The 19,957-nt window shown below is 39.8% G+C and overlaps 3 protein-coding genes across 6 annotated transcripts in view; 2 read left to right on the top strand and 1 right to left on the bottom strand.

Moving 5' to 3' along the window:
• The window catches only part of LOC103712253 (protein ZINC INDUCED FACILITATOR-LIKE 1-like), a 44,086-nt gene extending 30,680 nt beyond the window's left edge, over positions 1–13,406 (bottom strand). The window contains exon 1 of one of the 4 annotated variants that reach the window (XM_017844071.3): positions 13,272–13,406. In XM_017844071.3, the coding sequence (XP_017699560.3) occupies positions 13,272–13,290 (19 nt within the window). In that variant the 5' untranslated portion in view covers positions 13,291–13,406. Of the gene's footprint in view, positions 1–4,652; positions 5,315–13,271 lie in introns of those variants that run through there. The other 3 variants (XM_039124777.1, XM_017844070.3, XM_039124778.1) reach the window with 3 other exon arrangements.
• Positions 11,967–13,230, top strand: LOC103712254. Its single transcript, XM_039124779.1, has one exon. It carries the CDS (start codon positions 12,028–12,030, stop codon positions 12,979–12,981), a length of 954 nt encoding a protein of 317 aa, XP_038980707.1. The 5' UTR covers positions 11,967–12,027; the 3' UTR covers positions 12,982–13,230.
• Positions 13,407–18,641: 5,235 nt separating the features above from the next.
• On the top strand, positions 18,642–19,703 carry LOC120110272 (ribonuclease III domain-containing protein RNC1, chloroplastic). Its single transcript, XM_039124776.1, has 2 exons — positions 18,642–18,768; positions 19,014–19,703. The coding sequence occupies exon 2, from the start codon at positions 19,054–19,056 to the stop codon at positions 19,336–19,338; it is 285 nt and encodes a 94-aa protein (XP_038980704.1). The 5' UTR covers positions 18,642–18,768; positions 19,014–19,053; the 3' UTR covers positions 19,339–19,703.
• Positions 19,704–19,957: the final 254 nt, after the last annotated feature.

Genomic DNA, 19,957 nt, shown 5'->3' with positions numbered 1-19,957 from the left:
TGTGTAGTGAAGTAGAAATATGCACAATACAAAACTTAGTGATTCTTCAAAATATGATGAAGTCCAGGAAGCATATGTTGTAATGTCGAAATAATGCAAGTATCTTCCTGGTAAAAAGCGCAATATATGTAACTATGGTAGTTTGTAGCCCCTCATAATATTATGTGTATAACAAGCCTACATTGTATCTACAAATATATGTGGTATCAATAATCTAATATACAACTATATGAACAAATGATAGTCCATGTCTTTAGCAACCACTTTCTGTAGTCATGGGAAATATAAATTGAGTTTGGTGGGATCTTGTCTATTTGACAAAGTTTATGATCAGCCTAATAGACTATGTATTGAGGAGTGGTATTAACAACCCAAGACCTCACCAAAAGGTGTTGTTTGTATTCCTTGTGTCATATTTTTATGGATTATGAGCTGGATCTGCTCTGATATTATTTGTAACAACTTAGGATCTTACTTAAAAAGGCTAACCGAAAGGTGTTATTTGGATTTTTTTGGTCCAATATAATTATCTAAAATCTTCTCATTGCACAACCTATGTAGGACCAAAATACATACATACATACATACATGAGCTCTCACATGCTCCCATTATTTAAGCTCAAGCATCCTCGCTAAGTCACAGATCCAAATCTAGTCAAATTCAATCACAAACAGCATGATTGACTCAAGCTCACCACCTAAAAATGTCCATGTTGCAGCGTTCCCTGGTCCATATAGACTGTGGGCTAAGGCCAATTTGGTACTTTTTGCAATAATCTAGGATCTCACCTAAAAAGACTAGCTAAAGGGTAATATATGAGTTCCTTAGCCATGTATAAGTACCTAAAACTTTTCTAGTATATATATCATGGAATGCCGTACCGGCCCGTACCGGCCGGTACGGGCTGGTACGTACCGGTCCGGTCCTAGACCGGTACCGGAACGGATAAAAAACCGGTATTTTCCGATTTTTTATCCGAACCGGCCGGTACGGGCCTCGTACCGGCCGGTACGGGCCTCGTACCGGTGCGAACCGGCCGGTTCGCACCGGTACGATTTTTTTTTTTTTTAGAACCACAGCGCCGCGCGCTGTGGTTTTTGAAACCACCGGTACCGGCCGGTACGGACCGGACCGGACCGGTACTGTACCGGTCCGGCCGGCCACCGGTACGCCGACCGGTACCGGTACAGCGGACCTTGATATATATAATGTGGGACTAAGCACACCACACACAGGCTCTCACATACTTCCTCATTTAAGTCTCGGCATCCTTGCTAGGCTGAAGGTCCAAATCCAGTCAAACTCAATCACAAACACCATAATCAGTCAGTGATCAGCCCCAAAATGGTCCATACTATAGTGTCCTCGGCCCATATGGGTTGTGAGTCGAGTATGCTATAATATCTTTTGTAATGACCAAGGACCTCATCCAAAAAAGGTAACTAAAAGGCATTATTTGGGTTCCTTGACCTTGCATAAGTACCCAATATCTTTTCAGAGCCCAATCAATAAAGAACTAAACCCAAGCCCATATAAGCTCCCACATACTCCTCCCATTTAAGCCCTGGCATCCTCACCAGGCTAAGGATCCAAATCCAATATGAACACCATGATCAACCCGTGGTCAACCCTAAATGAATTCATATTGCAGCATCCCCTAGTCTATATAGGCCATAAGATAGGTCTACTCCGATACTATTCATAACGACCCAGCATCTTACCCATAAAGGCTAGTAGAAAAGTGTTGTTTTAGTTCTTTGGCTCTATATAATTACCTAAGATTCTCTAGCATACAAATGATGTGGAACTAAACAGACCTTATACGGATTCTCACATAATCCCTCTATTTAAGGTTGGCCATCTTCGCTAGGCTAAGATCCAAATTCAGTTAAATCTAATCACCAACACCACAATCAACTTACGGTCAACCCTAAAAGGATCCATATTGTAAAGTCCCTAATGCACATGGGCTATGTGCTGAGTCCTCTCTGATATTATGTACAATCCTCTCTGATATCAAGTATAACAATTAAGAACTTTACATAAAAAAGACTAGTTGGAAGGTATTATTTAGATTTCTTGGCTCTGTATAAGCACTAGAGATCTTACCAGTGTACAACCAATATGAAACTAAATACACGGCTGCACAGGATCTCACATACTCTCTTATTTAAGTTCTAACATCCTTGAGAGGTTAAGGATCTAAGTTTAATCAATTCTAATCAAAAATACCATAATTAGCCCGAGGTCAGTCACAAATGGACCTGTGTTATAGTGTCCCCTAGTCACATGGACCTTAAGTCAAAAGATCCATTTATAACGATATAGAATATCAACCAAAAAGGCTAGTCACAAGGTGTTATTTAATTTTTTTAGCTCCAAATAAGTATATAAGATCTTCCCAGCATACAATCAATGTATTTACTGGGACTAAACACATGTCCACAAGGATTCTATCATAATCTCTTATTTAAACTTTGGCATCCTTGCTAGGCTAAGTGTTCACATCTAGTCAAGTCCAATCACAAATAATAGAATTGGTCTATGGTCAACCCAGAAAAGGTCAATGCTATAGTATCTCCTAGTCCACATGAACCGTGGACCGACTCTACTCTGATGTCATTTGTAACCAACATTTTAAATCCTGATGGGATAAGAGGTGTCCTAACCATCTCATCCATTCTTGTTAGAAAACAAGATGGGATGGGAGTATGACTTCAAAATGCATCCACGTAGGAAAGAAGAAGAAAGAGGAAAGAAAGAAAGTAAGGAAAGATGAAAAAAGGAAAAGATAACAAAATAAAAGAAGAAGAAAAGGAAAGAAGGGAAAAGAAGAAGAAAGAAAAGAAATAAGGAAGAAAGGAAAGAAAGAAGAAGAAAAAGAAGAGAAGGGAAGGAAGGGAGAAGAGAAAAAAGAAAGCAAGGAAAGAAAGGAAGACAAAATAAAAAGAAAAAAGAAAGGAAGGAAAGAAAGGAGGAAGAAAGGGAAAAAAGAAACAAATAAGGAAAGAAATTAAGAAAGGAGAAGGGGAGAGGGATGGACGGTACATATACTTGACCAAGATGGCTGCTAAATCGGGGCGGGATAATGGAGCATCCTATTCCATGAAGAAACTGGGACACCCTATTCTTTGGGATTTAAAGCCTTGCTCCTTAGCCCTATATAAGTATCCAAATCTACCTAATGGATAACTAATGTAGGACTCAATACATACTCGAACAGGTCTTCACACACTCCTCCTATTTAAGCTAGTCAAAATATGATGCTTATCAGAAAATTTTGCATGGACAGTGCATGTTTTGACTACTGGGATAACTCTTCTCCATCAATGTTTAGAAAATGTTAACAAAGTAATTACATTTAAATTTCTTTATGATGAAATTTCAAAAAATAACAAGTATTTTTTCTGGATTACTACAATCTTTCAATCTCATTCCCATCCATCACCAATTCATTCATTTCAACTTATTTTATTCAAGAAACCATCCTGTACCTGTCCTGATGCCTCTGAACTTATTTATAAACCTAACAGGAACTAAAATTTAGCACAATCAGTTTATTGCTTGAATATTGTTTTGTCTTACAGGTTCTTTCTCTAACATTTCTGCAATTTATATCCATAAATAAAAGGTCAATACATCGAGCAACAGATAGCCATGTAACTATAATCCTAGACCCGTGATCGCTAAACTCTCAGAAAACATTCACCTGCTAAATATCAGGTAAAAGCAGTAGCCGTTGCTTAGATCAATGTTGACGAAAATGTTGTAAGATAAAAGAACCCATGATTACCCAGAACATCAACTTGTACCGCCTTACTTAAAAATAGAAAACAGATATGCAGAAAAGAGCCAAAAGAAAACTAAATTGTCTACATCGAAGTGAAAACATCATTACTTGCTCAATCAAAAACGAAGCACATTGCTTTAAAAGTGCATAACAATGCTCGACAGCATTAAAGAACCCCACAATGAAAATTTCTTGGCAAAACTTTTTCAAAACATTTATCAGCTCATTAACTCAACAATCTGTTGTATACCAATAAAATCAACTCCAAAGAACTACTCAAAGTCATTCATTTGGATTCCGCTTAATCTCCTCCAACATGCCTAACAAAAAAACGCACAAACAAGAGACGTCTCCCTTCCAAATGCAATCCAAAAATATACAAGCAACCAATTCTTGGCATCAGATAGACAATGAAAAGATCGTTTCTTTAAAACAAAAACCATCAAAAAAGCAAATTGCAGCAACTATTCCCCAGAATCTCTAGCTAGATCTCTAATCCAACCAGCCTAACAATTTTTTTTTTTGAAAAATAATACACTAGTAGAACTCTCTCCACACCAGATGCCATTCGAAACCTAGTATTTTAACCAATTCTTGGAATCAAAATCCAAGCTTTGAAGACCATTGCCTTAAATCATCCAGCAAGAAAGCAAATTCCAGCCAGTTTTCCCCAAGAAATTTAAAAGAAGAAGAAGAAGAAGAAAAAGAAAACTACTCTCCCGCCAAATGCCATCAAAAAGAATAGTTCCTCGATGTACCAAAAAAAAAAAAAAACAGTTCTTGGCCTCAAAAAACAGCTTTAAACATCAACTCTTCAAAACAAACCAATCAAGAAACCAAAATTAATCCTACTTTCCTCACCAGTACAAAGCGTGACGATCCACACATAAAGAAACTCCTTGTAGGGCATCCCTCTTCTCTCCTCCTTCCTCTGTTCCAACTTACACCCGGGGCAGCTCTCGTAGTACATCATCCTCTCCAACAACGGGGCTCTGTTCTCCGCCATCTCCTTCGGAGTTTTACGAGAACAGGGCCTTTGGCCTTTCAAGAAACCCCCTCCCGCCTCGCCAATCTCCACGCCCAAGTTCTCCCCACCGCCTCGAATTCAATCCGACACCATCGCCTTCGATTCAATCGCATCCTCTCCAACAACGGGGCTCTGTTCTCTGCCATCTCCTTCGGAGTTTTACGAGAACAGAGCCTTTGGCCTTTCAAGAAACCCCCTCCCGCCTCGCCAAACTCCACACCCAACTCCTCCCCACCACCTCGAATTCAATCCAACACCATCTCCTTCGATTCAATCGCATCCTCTCCAACAACGGGGCTCTGTCCTCCGCCATCTCCTTCGGAGTTTTACGAGAACAGAGCCTTTGGCCTTTCAAGAAACCCCCTCTCGCCTCGCCAAACTCAACGCCCAACTCCTCCCCACCACCTCGAATTCAATCCAACACCATCGCCTTCGATTCAATCGCCTTCCAAGAAACTATCGAAGAAGAGGAAACGGAACTCCCACGCCTCTCTCTACCGTCGAGCTCGGACTCGGCGAACCTGCTTTTGGGGTCTCGTGCTATATTTAACCAACAGAGAGGGAGCGCGTCGCGTAACCTTCCTACGTTGGAGCCGGACTTGTGTCTGCTTTCTTTGCACGTCCAAGACGAGGCGGTGAGGGCACGAAAGGTGACGAGACGGCGAGTCCGACGGTGAATTAGAATGCCGTTTAAGTGGCAGACGAGGAGAACCCGGACCCGGTTCGATAAGAAAAGGACCGGGTGCATGGAGACACGTATCAAGGTAAGGAGATAGCCACGTGGGATAAGAATGCGGGCCCGCCATATTTAGGGGCGTGGGTCCCATTTGGGAATCTAAAATTTTTTCCGTTATACCACGTACCACAGCAAACTCTGTGCCACGTGTCGCAATCGTGAAGGTTCAACTTTCCAACAGCAAGCAGTGTACCAGTCATCTAGTGCCATGTAGCACCAGTTGGGCCCCATACAGTTACGAGAGAGGTGGTAGCTACAACTCCGGAGGAGTGAGTGGGCTCGCTGTTCTCATTTTGTTACATAAAAAGCATTTTGTGAGTTTGGTTACCAAATACATTAACATTGCACGATACTTTAAAAATATAGTTATTAAACAGTAAATATATTTTATAAAAGATCTACTTTTCAAAGTTTTACTCCTCAAAGCTTTATTTCCAAAACTCTAAAAGTTATACTATCAATAGCAATCCCAACGTGAGAAGAAAAGGCTATGATCAGATTAGAGATTTCATGGTCTATTGGTAGGGTCCACTACAACTGCAAGTTAGTCGAAATTGTTAGGAATCACATGAGTCATGTCCACCTAATGGAGAAATGATACCTTACACTGCATGCATCATATGGCCGACTGGCCGTATGCATAGGCAATCTTAGCCGTTCATTTTTATAGGCTTCATTCAGCAAGAGCTTATCTCAGTGCATTGGTATAGGAACGAGCAGCTCAAAAATTAGAAATGCAGTTTCTTTTATTCATGCTTCAAGATCAAGACTTCAAGAATTTAAGGAATTATGTATAAATCATGGTAAACGTTTTAAAAAATTGAAACTTGATGTAATTACTCGTTGGAACTCAATATATAGCATGATACATGATGCATACCCATATAAAAACTTATTAAGTACATATATTAATGATCGTGGATTACGCTTTACATTGACTGAAATTGATTGGAATAAAGGAAAAATTTTGGAAGATTTTTTTGTTAGTTTTTATAATGCTACTAATGTTCTTTCTGGTATTTATTATCCAACTTCATATTCATTTTTACAACAAGCATATATGATTAGTCAAAAATTTGCAAAACAAAGATATGATGATGTTTTAATGCCTATTATTGAACAAATGGAATCTAAATGGAATGAGTATTGGGACAAGATATGTCATATGCATAACTTAGCTGATGTATTTGATCCAAGAGTTAAATTGAATGGCGTACTAATTTTACTTGATGCATATTATGAAAATATGATTCAAGATCCTGAACCTGCTAAAATTGAGGTAACACAACTTCTTTATGATATTTATGCTATATATGATGAAAAAATTCGTGGATCTAGATTCTCCGTACAAAGCTCTATTTCTTCTTCTAATAGTTCTCGTTCATCATCTATTTTTTCATTCATTGCACAGAGAAAACACACACATGCTTCAAGTTCATCTTCATCTTTAAGTAGTGAACTAGAATTTTATTTACGAAATGATCTTCAGTCTGCATATGATGAAAATCAAATAGAGAGTCTAGATGTATTATCTTGGTGGAAGAGTGTTAAAAATCAATATCCTATTATGTTTGCAATTGCACGCGATATTTTAGCTGTGCCGATGTCCACAGTAGCATCGGAATCCACTTTTAGTGCAGGTCGGCATATTCTTGACGAAAAAAGAAGTAGGATGACTGGCGAAACGGTTGAGATGCTTCTCTGCTTCAAAGATTGGTTGGATGCTGAGGCGAGACTTCAAGATAAAGGTGGACATGATACAACATCCTCTGATGATGATGATACAAACACTATTGAATAGTGAATACTGATGATTGGTAAGATTTTGATCATTTATTTTTATTTCTTAATTTTTTTATAATTGTACATTTTTAATTTTTTAATTGTTAAAATGAGTCATCTCTATTTTTTCTCCTTTCTTATTGTATTCTGGAGGTCAGACCAAACCTCCCTTCATGTACCATTTTGATTTAAATTAATAAACTGGTAGGGGTCTATGCCAAACCCCCCACCATTAAGGTGGCTTTATATTAATAAATCCTTAGTTCCCAACATTTATTAATTTATTAAAAAATTTATAAATAAAAAATTTTATTTCTATTTATTTTAAGGGGGACGAGTCGTGCCTGGCCCGGCCCAGGCCCTTGTAGGTCGTGCCGGGCCCAGTTCAGGCCCTTATGGGTCGTTCCGGGCTGACCCGCGGGCCGTGCCGTGCTTGGCCCACGAATCGTGCCAGCCCAGGTCCTTATGGGCCGTGCCGGGCTCGGCCCGCGGGCCAGAAATCCTTAACCCAGCCCGACCCCCTTTTATGAGCCGTGCCTAGCACGGCCCGTTACTGTAGCAAGCGGGTCGTGCCTGGCACGGCCTACTTCGTGCCGGACCATGGGTGGCCCAGCCTAATGCCCACCTCTAATAGGATATAATCTCTCTATCTGATGGCACAAATTTTGACTTATTAGCATCCAGCTCCAAACACCCTTGCCCATCAATTGGCTTGTTGGATCATCATTTTGTGGACCCCAAGTACGAAGAAAGGTGCATAGTATTCTGCATGAAGAATTTTTCCTCATCGAAATATTTTTTCTAGAAAAATGATTCCTGAGAATATAATGCATGGAAAAATGAATTTAGCATATTTGGTTGACAATGAAAAAGTGGTACATTCCAAAATGGCTTATGTTTTGTTGAGTATCTACTTCCTAAAAAAGTTGTATGGAATATTTATTATACTCTTAATAAAGAAAAAAACCTTATTTATGGGTTGTGATGGTCTAAGGATAGTTTTGAAAAAAAAAATCTCAATTTTCAATTGGTGAGAAAATAGCGTTTTAATATCCATTATGATTTTTCTTTTCCATAAAACTTAAGAATCTTATTCCTATGAAAATGTTACTCTTTTATTTTTCTTGTTTTAAAAACTTCAACCAAATAAGTAATTGTTTCCTTTTTTTTCATTGACAACACTTTTTCTCTTTTTTTCTCTCCGCGGACCAAACGAGTCTTAAGTTTTTTTGATGAGGGCAAAATTCAATCCCATATCATTTTATCCAGCACCAACACCTTCACTAACTTGATGGTATTCGTTTTTTCACAGTCTACATATAAAAAAATATTGGGGATCATTATTTCACTTTTTGCTGGATGTGGAGATCAATAAATATTAATTGAGCACTTGGAAAATAACAAAACTAATACTCGCCTGTTTCGTGTACTGTATTAGTTCCTAATTGTCATGGAGACTCAGGGATCGGAGCATAGAACGGAATGGTGATAGATAGTGATACATCTCGAATGTAATGCTTATATTGCTTTTTTCTTTTTGATTTCTATGGGGAGGGGGGAGCAGGCATCCATCCATCTCCCTTTCTTATCCTTTTAAAAAAAAATGTTGAATAAGAAAGACTTGATTTCTTTTTGATTAAATTACACTAACCTCCTTCAAGGTTTGGAGAAATTATATATAGATTCACACCCAAAGTTTCAGAAATATAGAGTTCACTACTTGATTTTTTTTATGTGTGTTTTCATAAATAAAAAAAAAAACTTTTGCTATATGCATAACAAAACCCCCTGCCGTTATGTTCCACATACCCAATCTCATGAGCATTAATTTATTTCTTCTATGAAGTTTGTTTGTGAGAGTTCATGATGATCTCAAATCAAAGTCTCAATATCATGGTAGTGTTGTATATAATGATATAAAGAAGCTAATGTTACCATGAAGGATGTTGAAATTTATTGTTAACAACAAAGTGCAGCACTTCCAGTATCAGAGTTACTTGGCTGTAGATTGTGGTATTTGAAGTTCAAAAGTAAATTATTAGATTGTGGGCTTTGAAGAACAAAAACAAATTGTTAATTTCCTTTTTTACATTTGCTTCATGTTATTTGTTATATTTTTATTGTTAATGAGGAATTGAAGTCCCAGGGCAAAAAGAAACATGCCCCAAAAATGAAAAACATAACGTAGTCATCTGCTTTAACGGATTTAGGAGGGGATATTGCATACTTCTGAAATGTTAAAGGGCTAATATAATCACCCCAAACCTTGAGGGAGATTAGTATAATTTACTCTTTTTTTAATAATAAAGAAAGTGACCGAATGAAATCTTTATTTTTTTTTAATGGTCCGAAATAGAATCTGAAAGAATGTAGGGCTTTTTCTCAAAAAAAAATTATTGGATGACTGCAACCTCTTGTCCCATTGTTACCCATCCATCATTCATCATCTGAAAAAATTTATTGCATGCCAGACTTCCCACGGAACCCTCCACGTACGGCCAAACTATTCAAGCTGGCAGTAAAGCTTCATCGGTTAAAATTTCAAAGGAAAATTGAATCCATCACCACATATCACTTTACTGATGCCTCTGGAACGCTTCATCCATTAAAAAAAAAAAAACATCATAGCAGTCAAGATTCGTCTAGGTACCGAACCCAGGTCGGCGCCACACTACCACAATATTAATATTATATAATTTTTTATATATTAATATTTAATATATTATTTATATTGAATAAAAAATAAATCGATACAATACGTCCCATACCATCAAATCTACGATGTTTTTATACTATTTTATTAACAAAAACTAAAATTACAAATCACACAACGGCGTCAAATTGTCTTCTTCCAAACCTTTTAGATCGCAAAACCATTTATAAGAATCACATGATAATACTTCCCAAAAATCTTCATATAAATCTAAGTCGCAAACCTTGCAACAACAGCAAAATATTATTTCTCTTTTTTTAAGTCTATTTAATCGTATTGCTCTTAGCCATCTATTATCAATACTATAGTGTTGGGGGAATGTGAATCGCCCCAAAACATGTGAGCACATTGTCGGCACGTGATCAGAAGTGTCCGACCTCGAAAGCGCTCTACCTCGGACGCCCGACCAAGCGCCCGACCTCGGACGCCCGACCAAGCACCCGACCTCGGACGCCCGACCAGGCGACTCGACTTCAAAATGCCCGACCTGGCGCCCGACTAAGCACCCGACCTCGGAGCTCTCGACCTCGGAAACCCGACCTCACCATCCGCCCACTGTGGTCGCATCCTTCTGTAGCTCGACTAGAGACCATGCCCTGCCACCACCGCCAACAATTAATGCGCATGGTCTCTGCAGATCTCCAGCTTACTTAACAATTAATGCGCATGGTCTCCGCAGATCTCCGGCTTACTCAACAATTAATGCGCATGGTCTCTGCAGACCTCCGGCTTACTCAACAATTAATGCGCATGGCTCCTGCTATCTACAGATCTCAAGCCCTTCACGGCAAGTCTGCTCGGCCGCATGCGATCAGCCATGACAACTCCTTGGCTCCGGCCTGATCTCCTACGACAAGGCATTAATTCACATGATCGTGCATTAATTCATACGACATGCCCAATCATACGGTGATTTCGCCCCGTCATATCACAGGTAATCCAGCACCCCTCTATAAAAGGGGAACCCTCCCATCTTAGAAGGGGCTGGACGCTGAAACTCTGGACATATTTTTCCCCCTATACTTTTGCCCCCTCTGACTTAGGTATCGAACGGCCGGCGCCAGAAACCCCGGCCACCGGCTATTTGCAGGCCCACAGAGGACACCGCCCGCCGACGGAATGCCACCCACCGACTGTCGCCGGAGCTCCACCTTCTCAGCCGACGGCCGCCCCCGGGTCCAATTTCCAGCAACATATAGTAATCGTCATAACCATTATATGCTATACTGTATTGTATTGGACGGTACTGGACATACTGTACCGTATTAATTTAGTACCGGTGGTATACCGACACTCAATACGTCAGACGTACTGCGTACTATATTGTACCGATACTATGATAGTATGACACTAGTAAGGCAAACCTCGGTCATAATTACTCTACTAACGAGACTAGCAAAAATAAAAAAAAATAGAAAAAAAAATTTGATGGGCCAAATTAATGCAGCAAAAAGTTTCTAGCGATTAACCAGCTCGAGTTGGTCCTGACCACTTCAATGTACTGGATGCTTTCTATGCTGAGCCACAGAGGTATGCCTACACCTTCCAAAATTATGTGTTTGTAACAAGGGTCATGCAGGAAAGAGAATCCGCTGCTGGAATCAAACCCCCTAAGACTCGTGGAGTAAAGGGTGTACTGGCCTTCTCGCTACTTTTTCCTTTTCTTTCACATCACATGGTATCGGGGCAGAAGTTTTGAGTTCAAACTCTGTTTTCATACTCTTTAATTCTATTGTTAGAAAAATTTATATTTTAAAACCGTTTATTAAAAAATAAATTTAAAAAATATAAAAAAATATAAAATATATAAATAAATTTATCTCACCCGACCACTTAAGTTTTTAAAATAAGAGGTAACTTCAACATAGAGCTTCCCTCCCTCCCTCTCCGCACCAAAACCCTAATCTTCTCCTCCTCTTCTTCTTCCTCTCCGAAACTCTCGTCCTCTCCATGAACGCTGCCGCCGCTGCAGCGAGCAATGCAGAAGCTCTGGCGTGGAGCCGCCGGCCCCGCCCCCGTCCTCTCCACCACCGGATGGCTTGAGAAGAACGCCGCTCCTGCTTTCCCCTCCGTTCCCGTGCTGAGGTTTCCGATGTCCATCTTCCACGTCCGCGCTCCCTCCTCCTCCGCCGCCGCCGTTCTCCGACTGAACCTTCCGCTTAGTGCCCCCCGGATTACTTGCTGCCATGGCCTCGAAAGTGGCCTCCAGTCGAAGCGCGCGTGGTCCCTGCTCTTGAGACAGGCTCGGGAGCCGTCCTCTGCCGCCTGGTTGCACGGCAAGAGGGCGAGGGACTTGAGAGTGGCCGAAGGTTTGAGGAATCGCGAGAAAGGCGAAGTCTTGGATGGGTCTCGTGAGGAGGAGGAGGTTGTGGAAGGGGAGAAGAAATCTCAAGAACCACAGCAGCAGCAGCAGCAGTCTGGAGCGGTGAACAACAGAGTGGTGGAGAGGAGGCAGAAAGGTGGAGGGTCTGATGGTACGCCCGTGGCGAATCTCGAGCTTTTGATGATTCCCGGGGTCGGACCTCGGAATCCTAGGAAGCTGGTGGATAAGGGTTTCAGTGGTGTTTCCCAGCTTAAACAGCTTTACAGGGACAAGTTCTTTGGTAAGTCCAGTGAGAAGATGGTTGAATTCTTGCGTAGCTCGGTAGGTATTATCCATAAAAACCATGCAGAGAGTATAACTTCTTTCATCAAGGAGAGTTTGGATGAAGAGTTGAAAGAGGAAAGCCCTAACTCTGAGGTTAAGCCTATGCAGAAGAAAAGGCTGACTTTTTGTGTTGAGGGAAGCATTAGCGTAGGAAAGGCCACTTTCCTGCAAAGAATAGCTAACGAAACACTTGAATTACGTGATCCCGTGGAAATTGTACCAGAGCCTATCTCGAAGTGGCAGGATGTTCTACCAAAAAAAAAAGTGGCAGGATGTTGGTCCTGACCACTTCAATATACTGGATGCTTTCTATGCTGAGCCACAGATCGAGGTATGCCTACACCTTTCAAAATTGTGTTTGTGACAAGGGTCATGCAGGAAAGAGAATCCGCTGCTGGAATCAAGCCCCTAAGCCTCATGGAATAAAGCGTGTATTGGCCTTCTCTCTACGTTTCCTCTTCTTTCACATCCTCTTTTTCACAGAATCAAAGCGCATGCTCTAAAGTATAGACATAGCTATTTCTCTGAAAAACAGTAAGAAAGACAAAAAATAAGTGCGAGTTTTCGTTAATTACCGGTGCAGAGCGTGACCATCCACACAAAGGCGAACTCTTTGTAGGGTATCCCTGGGTTGGCATCCTTCTTCTTCTCCAGCCTACAACCGGGGCAGTTCTCGAAGTACACCTTTTCCAACAAAGGCGCCGCTGCGTTCGCCATCTCCAACCAGGGCTGAACAAAGCTCCTTTCTCTTTGGAAACCAAAGCCTAGTCCACAATGGTTTATATGGGAAGTCTCACTTTGTGAGAATCCATATGGGCGTGTGTTTAGTCCTATATAGGTTATTCGCTGGGTAGATTTTTGGATACTTATACAGAATCAAAAAATTCAAATAATACTTTCTTGCTAGCTATTTTGGGTGAGATCCTAGATTGTTACAAATGGTATCAAAGCGAACCCGTCCCATAACCTATGTGGACTAAGGAATACTGCAGCATGAATCTATTGAGACTAACCATGAGCCAATCATGGTGTTTGTGATTAGATTTAACTAGATTTTAACTTTTAGCCTGACGAAGACGTCGGAGCTTGAACGGAAAAGTATGTGAGAATCCGTGCGAACGTGTGTTTAGTCCCACATAGATTATTTGTTGGATAAATTTTGAATACTTATATATGATCCAGAAACTTAAATAATATTTTCTGAGATTCTTTGGAGGTCGGAAGAGGTCGAGGCTCCTGACTCCTTTCCTTTAATAATAGTGGAAGAAGTGAAGTAGAACTTGTCTTTAGACCTCGGGTGCGGCGAAGGAGGTATTCTGCTTTTTTTATCGTATATTTCAAGCCCAAAGAGGGTGGGTGCACCGGAACCTCTCTCTTTTTTTTTTTTTTTTGGCTGCGACCGGAACCTCTCTTTGTTCTTTTTTAGTCCCATACATCACCCCATGCGTCAGGGCGCTGATAGCTTGGAGACGAAAGGCTGTAAACTCAACTTTTTTTTCTAACGCATTCTTCTGTTAAGACGCTGACAAGCAGGAGGCTAAAAGCAGCAACCCTACCATGAATATATTACGCGAGCCAACGGGCACAAGATGCCTCAAGGAAAAGAAACATTTAAGTAATAATTAATGATTTATGAAAAACATTTAAGCAACAATTGATGCTTTATATTTTCTATAATTAGTATGCGTGATCAACTTGGAGGACAACCTCAAGTCGTGCTGACAAAACAAGATGTTCTTTAACTTTGTCCAAGTGTTTGGATTTATTTATGTTTTTTTGATGGTGTGTGGTACAGGATGATAGTACTAAGATCAATAGTGATATAGATAAAGATGATAAAATTACCATATTCAATTGTATTGTAATAATCCTATATGGCAGTCATTCCAAATTATTCTCAATTCTAAAATTATCATCCAATCCAATGATGTTAGATCCATTTTTAAGAATATTTTCAAAATGACCCCAAGATAGTGACATTGGAATTTTAAGAATAAAAATGCCTCTCAATCTAATAAAAATATTTTTTTCCAAAAATATTGATCTATGGAAAAAACAAATTAAATTTTCTAGCTAGGAAGGGTATGACAATCCCATAAAAAAAATTCTTCTAGTAGAAAAAATTTGATAATCTTCTGATATTAGTTTGACAATTTTTGATTAATTTTTGATCATGTTGAATTGATCCAGAATAATAGATTTTGATAATTTCATTTATGTTCATATATACTTTGCTATGATTTATTTGAGAATTACATTTAATAATTACAAAATGTATAGAATATGTTTGGATAGTTTTGATATTACGTGGCACACTAAATAAGTTAATCATAAATATTTAGAAAATTTTAATCACTGAAATATATAGCATGTGAAACACGATATTAAATTACTCTAAGACGAGAATCTAAGGTCACAGATCCTATTTGGACGACTAAATGCCATCTTTGACTTTTACTCTCCAAATTTTCTCAGGCCATGGGCCATGCCAAATTTGGCACGGGGACTGCGCCCTTGCAGTTATAGGACAACAAAGAAATGACATTAAAAACTAGAACATTGATTAGTCCTTCATATGGAACATATTGTCAATGAGAAATCAACTGTAGGTTACGTGTTAGTCCTCCATCCCATCTGTCTTTTTGTTTTTTGCCCACCAATCCTCCCAAAAAATTCATGGTTGGTGGGTGATACGATGCGTTTGGATGCCCCCGATTGTTGATTGAACTGCAAAGCCGTCATTGTTGTCGTCATCATTGTATTCGAAAATGATAAGAAGGGATTGAAGCTAGAGATTGATGCTGTCGAAAATAATTTACCTAAAAATTACTATATTATTATTTTATAAAAATATTATAAAATAATAATTTATTAAAATAAAATTAAAATATTGAAAAAGATATATTTTTGTTAACTAATGAACTTACACCGGTGATGTAGGACAACTGCAGGGAGGAGAGGGAAGAAGGAGGAAGAAAAGAAGAGAAGGGGAAAGAAAAAGATCCATGCTTCTCACTTGGCTCTGGCCGCAGCTTCACACTAGGGTTTCAGAAAAAAGAAGGCTATTTTACATTCAATTATTCAATAATCCCAAACAAGTGCATGGACCCATATATATAGGGTTGAGAAATAAAAAAAGATCCCTACAAAGAAAATAATCTCATAAAGGCCCTAAAATAACAATATGCAAACAAGCCGAATCAATATAAAATAAAACAAAATAAAATAACATAAAATTAATCCAGCCACAACGAAAGTGGTTGGACCATCCTCGTGCTACGACCGTGGCCCCGCATAACAGGCAGTCTGGTACTGGTGTCCGCACCAACTCTCCTAGGTGGGAAGAAGTCGACCTCGACGAACGTGGCACAGTGTAGCTTTGGTAGTATTCCAATAGATCCGGATCAATCCGCAGAAACTCCTCGCGCGTGATCTAAGTGGAATCGGATGCTGGTCATCCTCGCCACGGTTAATGGTAAAAACTGTTAGATACATCCATCACTGGTAAAAACTGTTTGATCGTCTAAAAGACTAAAATAACATCAATGTGCTTTTATTGTGCTTCGTGGAGGGGTAAATAAATCGAAGCTGGTATAGGATCAATAATAAGAGAATCATCAAGTGCAGGAGATGGCTCAACAAAAGGGTCATTGGGGATTGTTGGTGGGCCCTTGTAAGCAACTAAATCTTCAATATTAAAAGTTGGGCTAATACCAAAACTAAATGGGAGGTCAATATCATAAGCAGTAGTGCCAACTATGTGCAACACCCTAAATGGCCCAACAGTATGAGCCTGCAATTTCTTAACGGTTTCAGGAAGAAGAAACTTAGATCGAATACAGGTCATTACATAATTTTCAGTTTGAAATTCTTTAATATAGGAATCAGTTTGCATCTTATATTGAGCATTATGTGCATGAATGTGCTTGTGGATTTTCTGATACAACTCATGAATGTGTTGTGCAAATGCATGTGCAGACTCAAAAATTTTAACATTGGATGACATGGGTAAGAGATCTGGAGGTTTTCTAACTTTGTAACCATGCACTACCTCAAATGGAGTCATGCTTATGGACCCGGTGACTGAATTATGGGGGTAAACTTCTTGGACAAATAGAGTGGGCACTAAAGATTCGTTAAATACTTTCCACTCAAATTTAGCAGACACAGAATGTGGAGATCCTTGTCCGTTGATACTTCACTTCTCTTATTCTTATCAGGTGGCTTGGGCGGCAAAGGATTGAGCTTAATCTTTTTGCCCTCGATTACAAAAGAACAAAATTTGGATCGGCCAAAGATGGTAACATTAAGGTCGAACAACTAGGATCTCCCTAAAATTAGATGTTCTACATCCATCAGGACTACGTCACACCATATGGTGTCCTTGTAAGAAAGGATGTAGGGCACAAGACATCTCTCTTTGATGTAAATAGAAGTTGTGTCAATCTAAGAGACCTTATAGGGTTGTGGTTGGGGAACGGGAGTCAAACCTAAGCAGAAGACGATGTTGGACGATATTGCATTAATACTGCTCCCTCTATCGATGACGACCTTACAATCTTTCTCTCTGCACTTAATATAAGTATGAAAAATTGAGATTCTTCTCCAGTCATCAGTTTCGTTGGGTTGTGCGAGGGCACATCTAACTACACTCATGGTGGACTGGTCAGACTCTCCTTTCAACTGTGCAAGCGAAATAGGTGTAGTGCGGGTGCACCGTAGGATTTTAGGTTCCTCATCACACTCTTCCTCAATTTTTTGAAAGTCATCGAGATTCGGTTCATAGATTTGCTCCTCCAAGTCATCTGTGTCACTTTCCTGCTCTTGCTAAGCAATAACAAGAGATTTGTTAGCACATTGGGAGGCAACGTGACCAAAACTTTGGCATTTGTAGCACTGAATTTTGGAATACGGTTTGGGAGGCTCACCAAGAATTTCCTTGCCTTTAGTGTCTGGGCTTGAGACAGGGGCAGTAGGAGGGGGTATAGGGGTAGAGGATCCTGCAGAAGGTTTGAGCCCTGAAGAATCAAGATTTGTGGACGCACCCTGAATGTTAGGGTGCCTCATAAACATGGACTTGGAGACCTGCTCATAGTTCAATACAAATGTATAGGCCTGGTCTAACATGGACACCTCTCGGAGGACAAGTTCTTTCCTGAGTTCATCATTGAGACCTTTACGGAACCGACTCAGGACCATTCTCTCATCCTCAATCACATTACATCGCATCATGTATTCATTGAATTGGGTAATGTAGTCAGTGGTTGATCGGGTGTCTTGTCTCAAGTTGTTCCATCAGTCAAGGAGATCATCTTGGTAGCTAATAGGCAGGTATTTTTTCTTAAGTTTTTCTTTCATTTCTATCCTGTCAGTTATAGCAGGTTGACGTCTCCTAGCCAGGAGTTGTTCAATATTTTGCCAGAAAAACTTAGCTCGACCAATGAGCTTCATTCTGGCAAACCAGACCTTCTTTTCTTCAGACAAATTATACCACTCAAAGAAGTGGTCCATTTCGTGCAACCAGCCTGAAAAGACCTTTGGGTCAAGGCGACCATCAAAAGTGGGGACTTCAACCCGAATGCCTTTCATCACATCTTCATTATGGTCATGCAGCTCTTGGGGTTCTACATTGTGGGGATAACCCCTATCGACATTAGAGGCAAGACTATCAATATATAGAAGTTGGATTAATGGGAATCAACCTCTTGAAGAGGAGAAAAAACTTATTGAAGGTGGAGTTCCAAGAGTCAACTAGGACTTAGGAGGGTACAAAAAAAGACTGTTATGATAGTAGTCAATAGCCTGTAGGCTGGAAAAGAGGGTGATAGCCTGATGGTAATATGCAGTTAAGGGGGATGAAAAAGAACATGCCAGTCTGTGCCATGTAATATTGGAATGCTATATTTTGTTGCTTTTGTTAAGCCTGTTGTCCATTCTTGCTTTTGTTAAGCCTTACCAGATGACATCTTTTCAAATTCATGGCAGTTGTGCTTTATGCATCCCTCCAAGTACAAATTTGAGCATCCGCGATTTTGTCTGGAGCGGTTGGAATATGTTGGCCAAAAGATTCAGGTAGACTTTACCAATATGCTAATATAGTTCTCAATTATATCTTGTGTTTGTTATCCAATAATGTTTGAGAACAAAGCAAATTGTTTGGCCTGAGTAGAACAAATGGCAGGATTATCCATTGTAAGATATCTTCACTTGCAGGAGAGATTGTAAAGTGTTGGGCTTCAATACAATATAAATTAAACATCTTAACTGAGAGACCTCTTCTCTTTCTGGAACACCTAAATTTATCTCTTCGTCTTCAGGATCTTGTTATGGCTGAGAGATTACTCATGAAGCATCTTGATGCACCTGGAAGATGGTTACAACTTACAAGAGAAGCATCGCCGATTATTAATGAACAAGTACTGTGGACGGTACCTGAGGCACAAGCACCTTCATCGCTTCATCATATATGGTGAGTCAGTCCAAGACAAGTTTGAGCATAATCGTAGGCTCACAAATCCGGCCACAACTGCAGTCCAACAAGCAATACATGGGCTTGCGTACACAGTCTATGGCAAACCAGATGTCAGGCGCTTGATGTTCGAAGTGTTTGATGTTGAGCAGATCCAACCGAAGGCTGTTTGAGCTTCGAACTTCATTAATGCTGGTACTATAGTGTTCAGTGCCCAATAGGGTCAACATGGAAGAATGACTCTCAGTGTTTTAGATTTAGATTTTGCTTCAGTTCATGTAAACAAGTCGGATAAGGTGGGTAGAATTTTTTGTAATGGAACAACTGTAAATTACATATTTTTTAATGGAAATTTGATGATATCTATCATTATTACAAAGCATGAGTTCACTGTGGAACTCACTTCACTTCACCGTTGTTTCAGTTCAAGAAGGAAAGTTCAGGATTGAGTCCTCTGTCAACTTTGACTGGTTGAGAACAAATGGCTGTAATAATTTTGGAAGTAAACAGGTTCAACAAGACGAGGCAAATAGAACAATTTCCTAGACAAAAGCCAATATCAGTGGGTAAAGTATCAGAAATCAACTAGGATCTGCTTGCGAGGTGATTTGTAACATAGAATATCCATTAGTGCAGCACATATATGAAATCCTGAAACTGAAAAGAAGGGTTAATATTATGAAGTACATATTGTATGCCAAAGTAGCCCAAGTATCATGGGAGAATACATGCTTGGTTGGCACATATGCTGTCTTTGCTCCTAGATTTCCTCCTGTTGATTTAAAATTTTAG

The sequence above is a fragment of the Phoenix dactylifera genome, chromosome 3 (genome assembly GCF_009389715.1).
Source record: "Phoenix dactylifera cultivar Barhee BC4 chromosome 3, palm_55x_up_171113_PBpolish2nd_filt_p, whole genome shotgun sequence".
In the NCBI taxonomy this organism is placed as follows: Eukaryota; Viridiplantae; Streptophyta; class Magnoliopsida; order Arecales; family Arecaceae; genus Phoenix; species Phoenix dactylifera.
The sequence above is the reverse complement of the archived record's forward strand: the minus strand, read 5'-3'. Positions and strand labels throughout refer to the sequence as shown.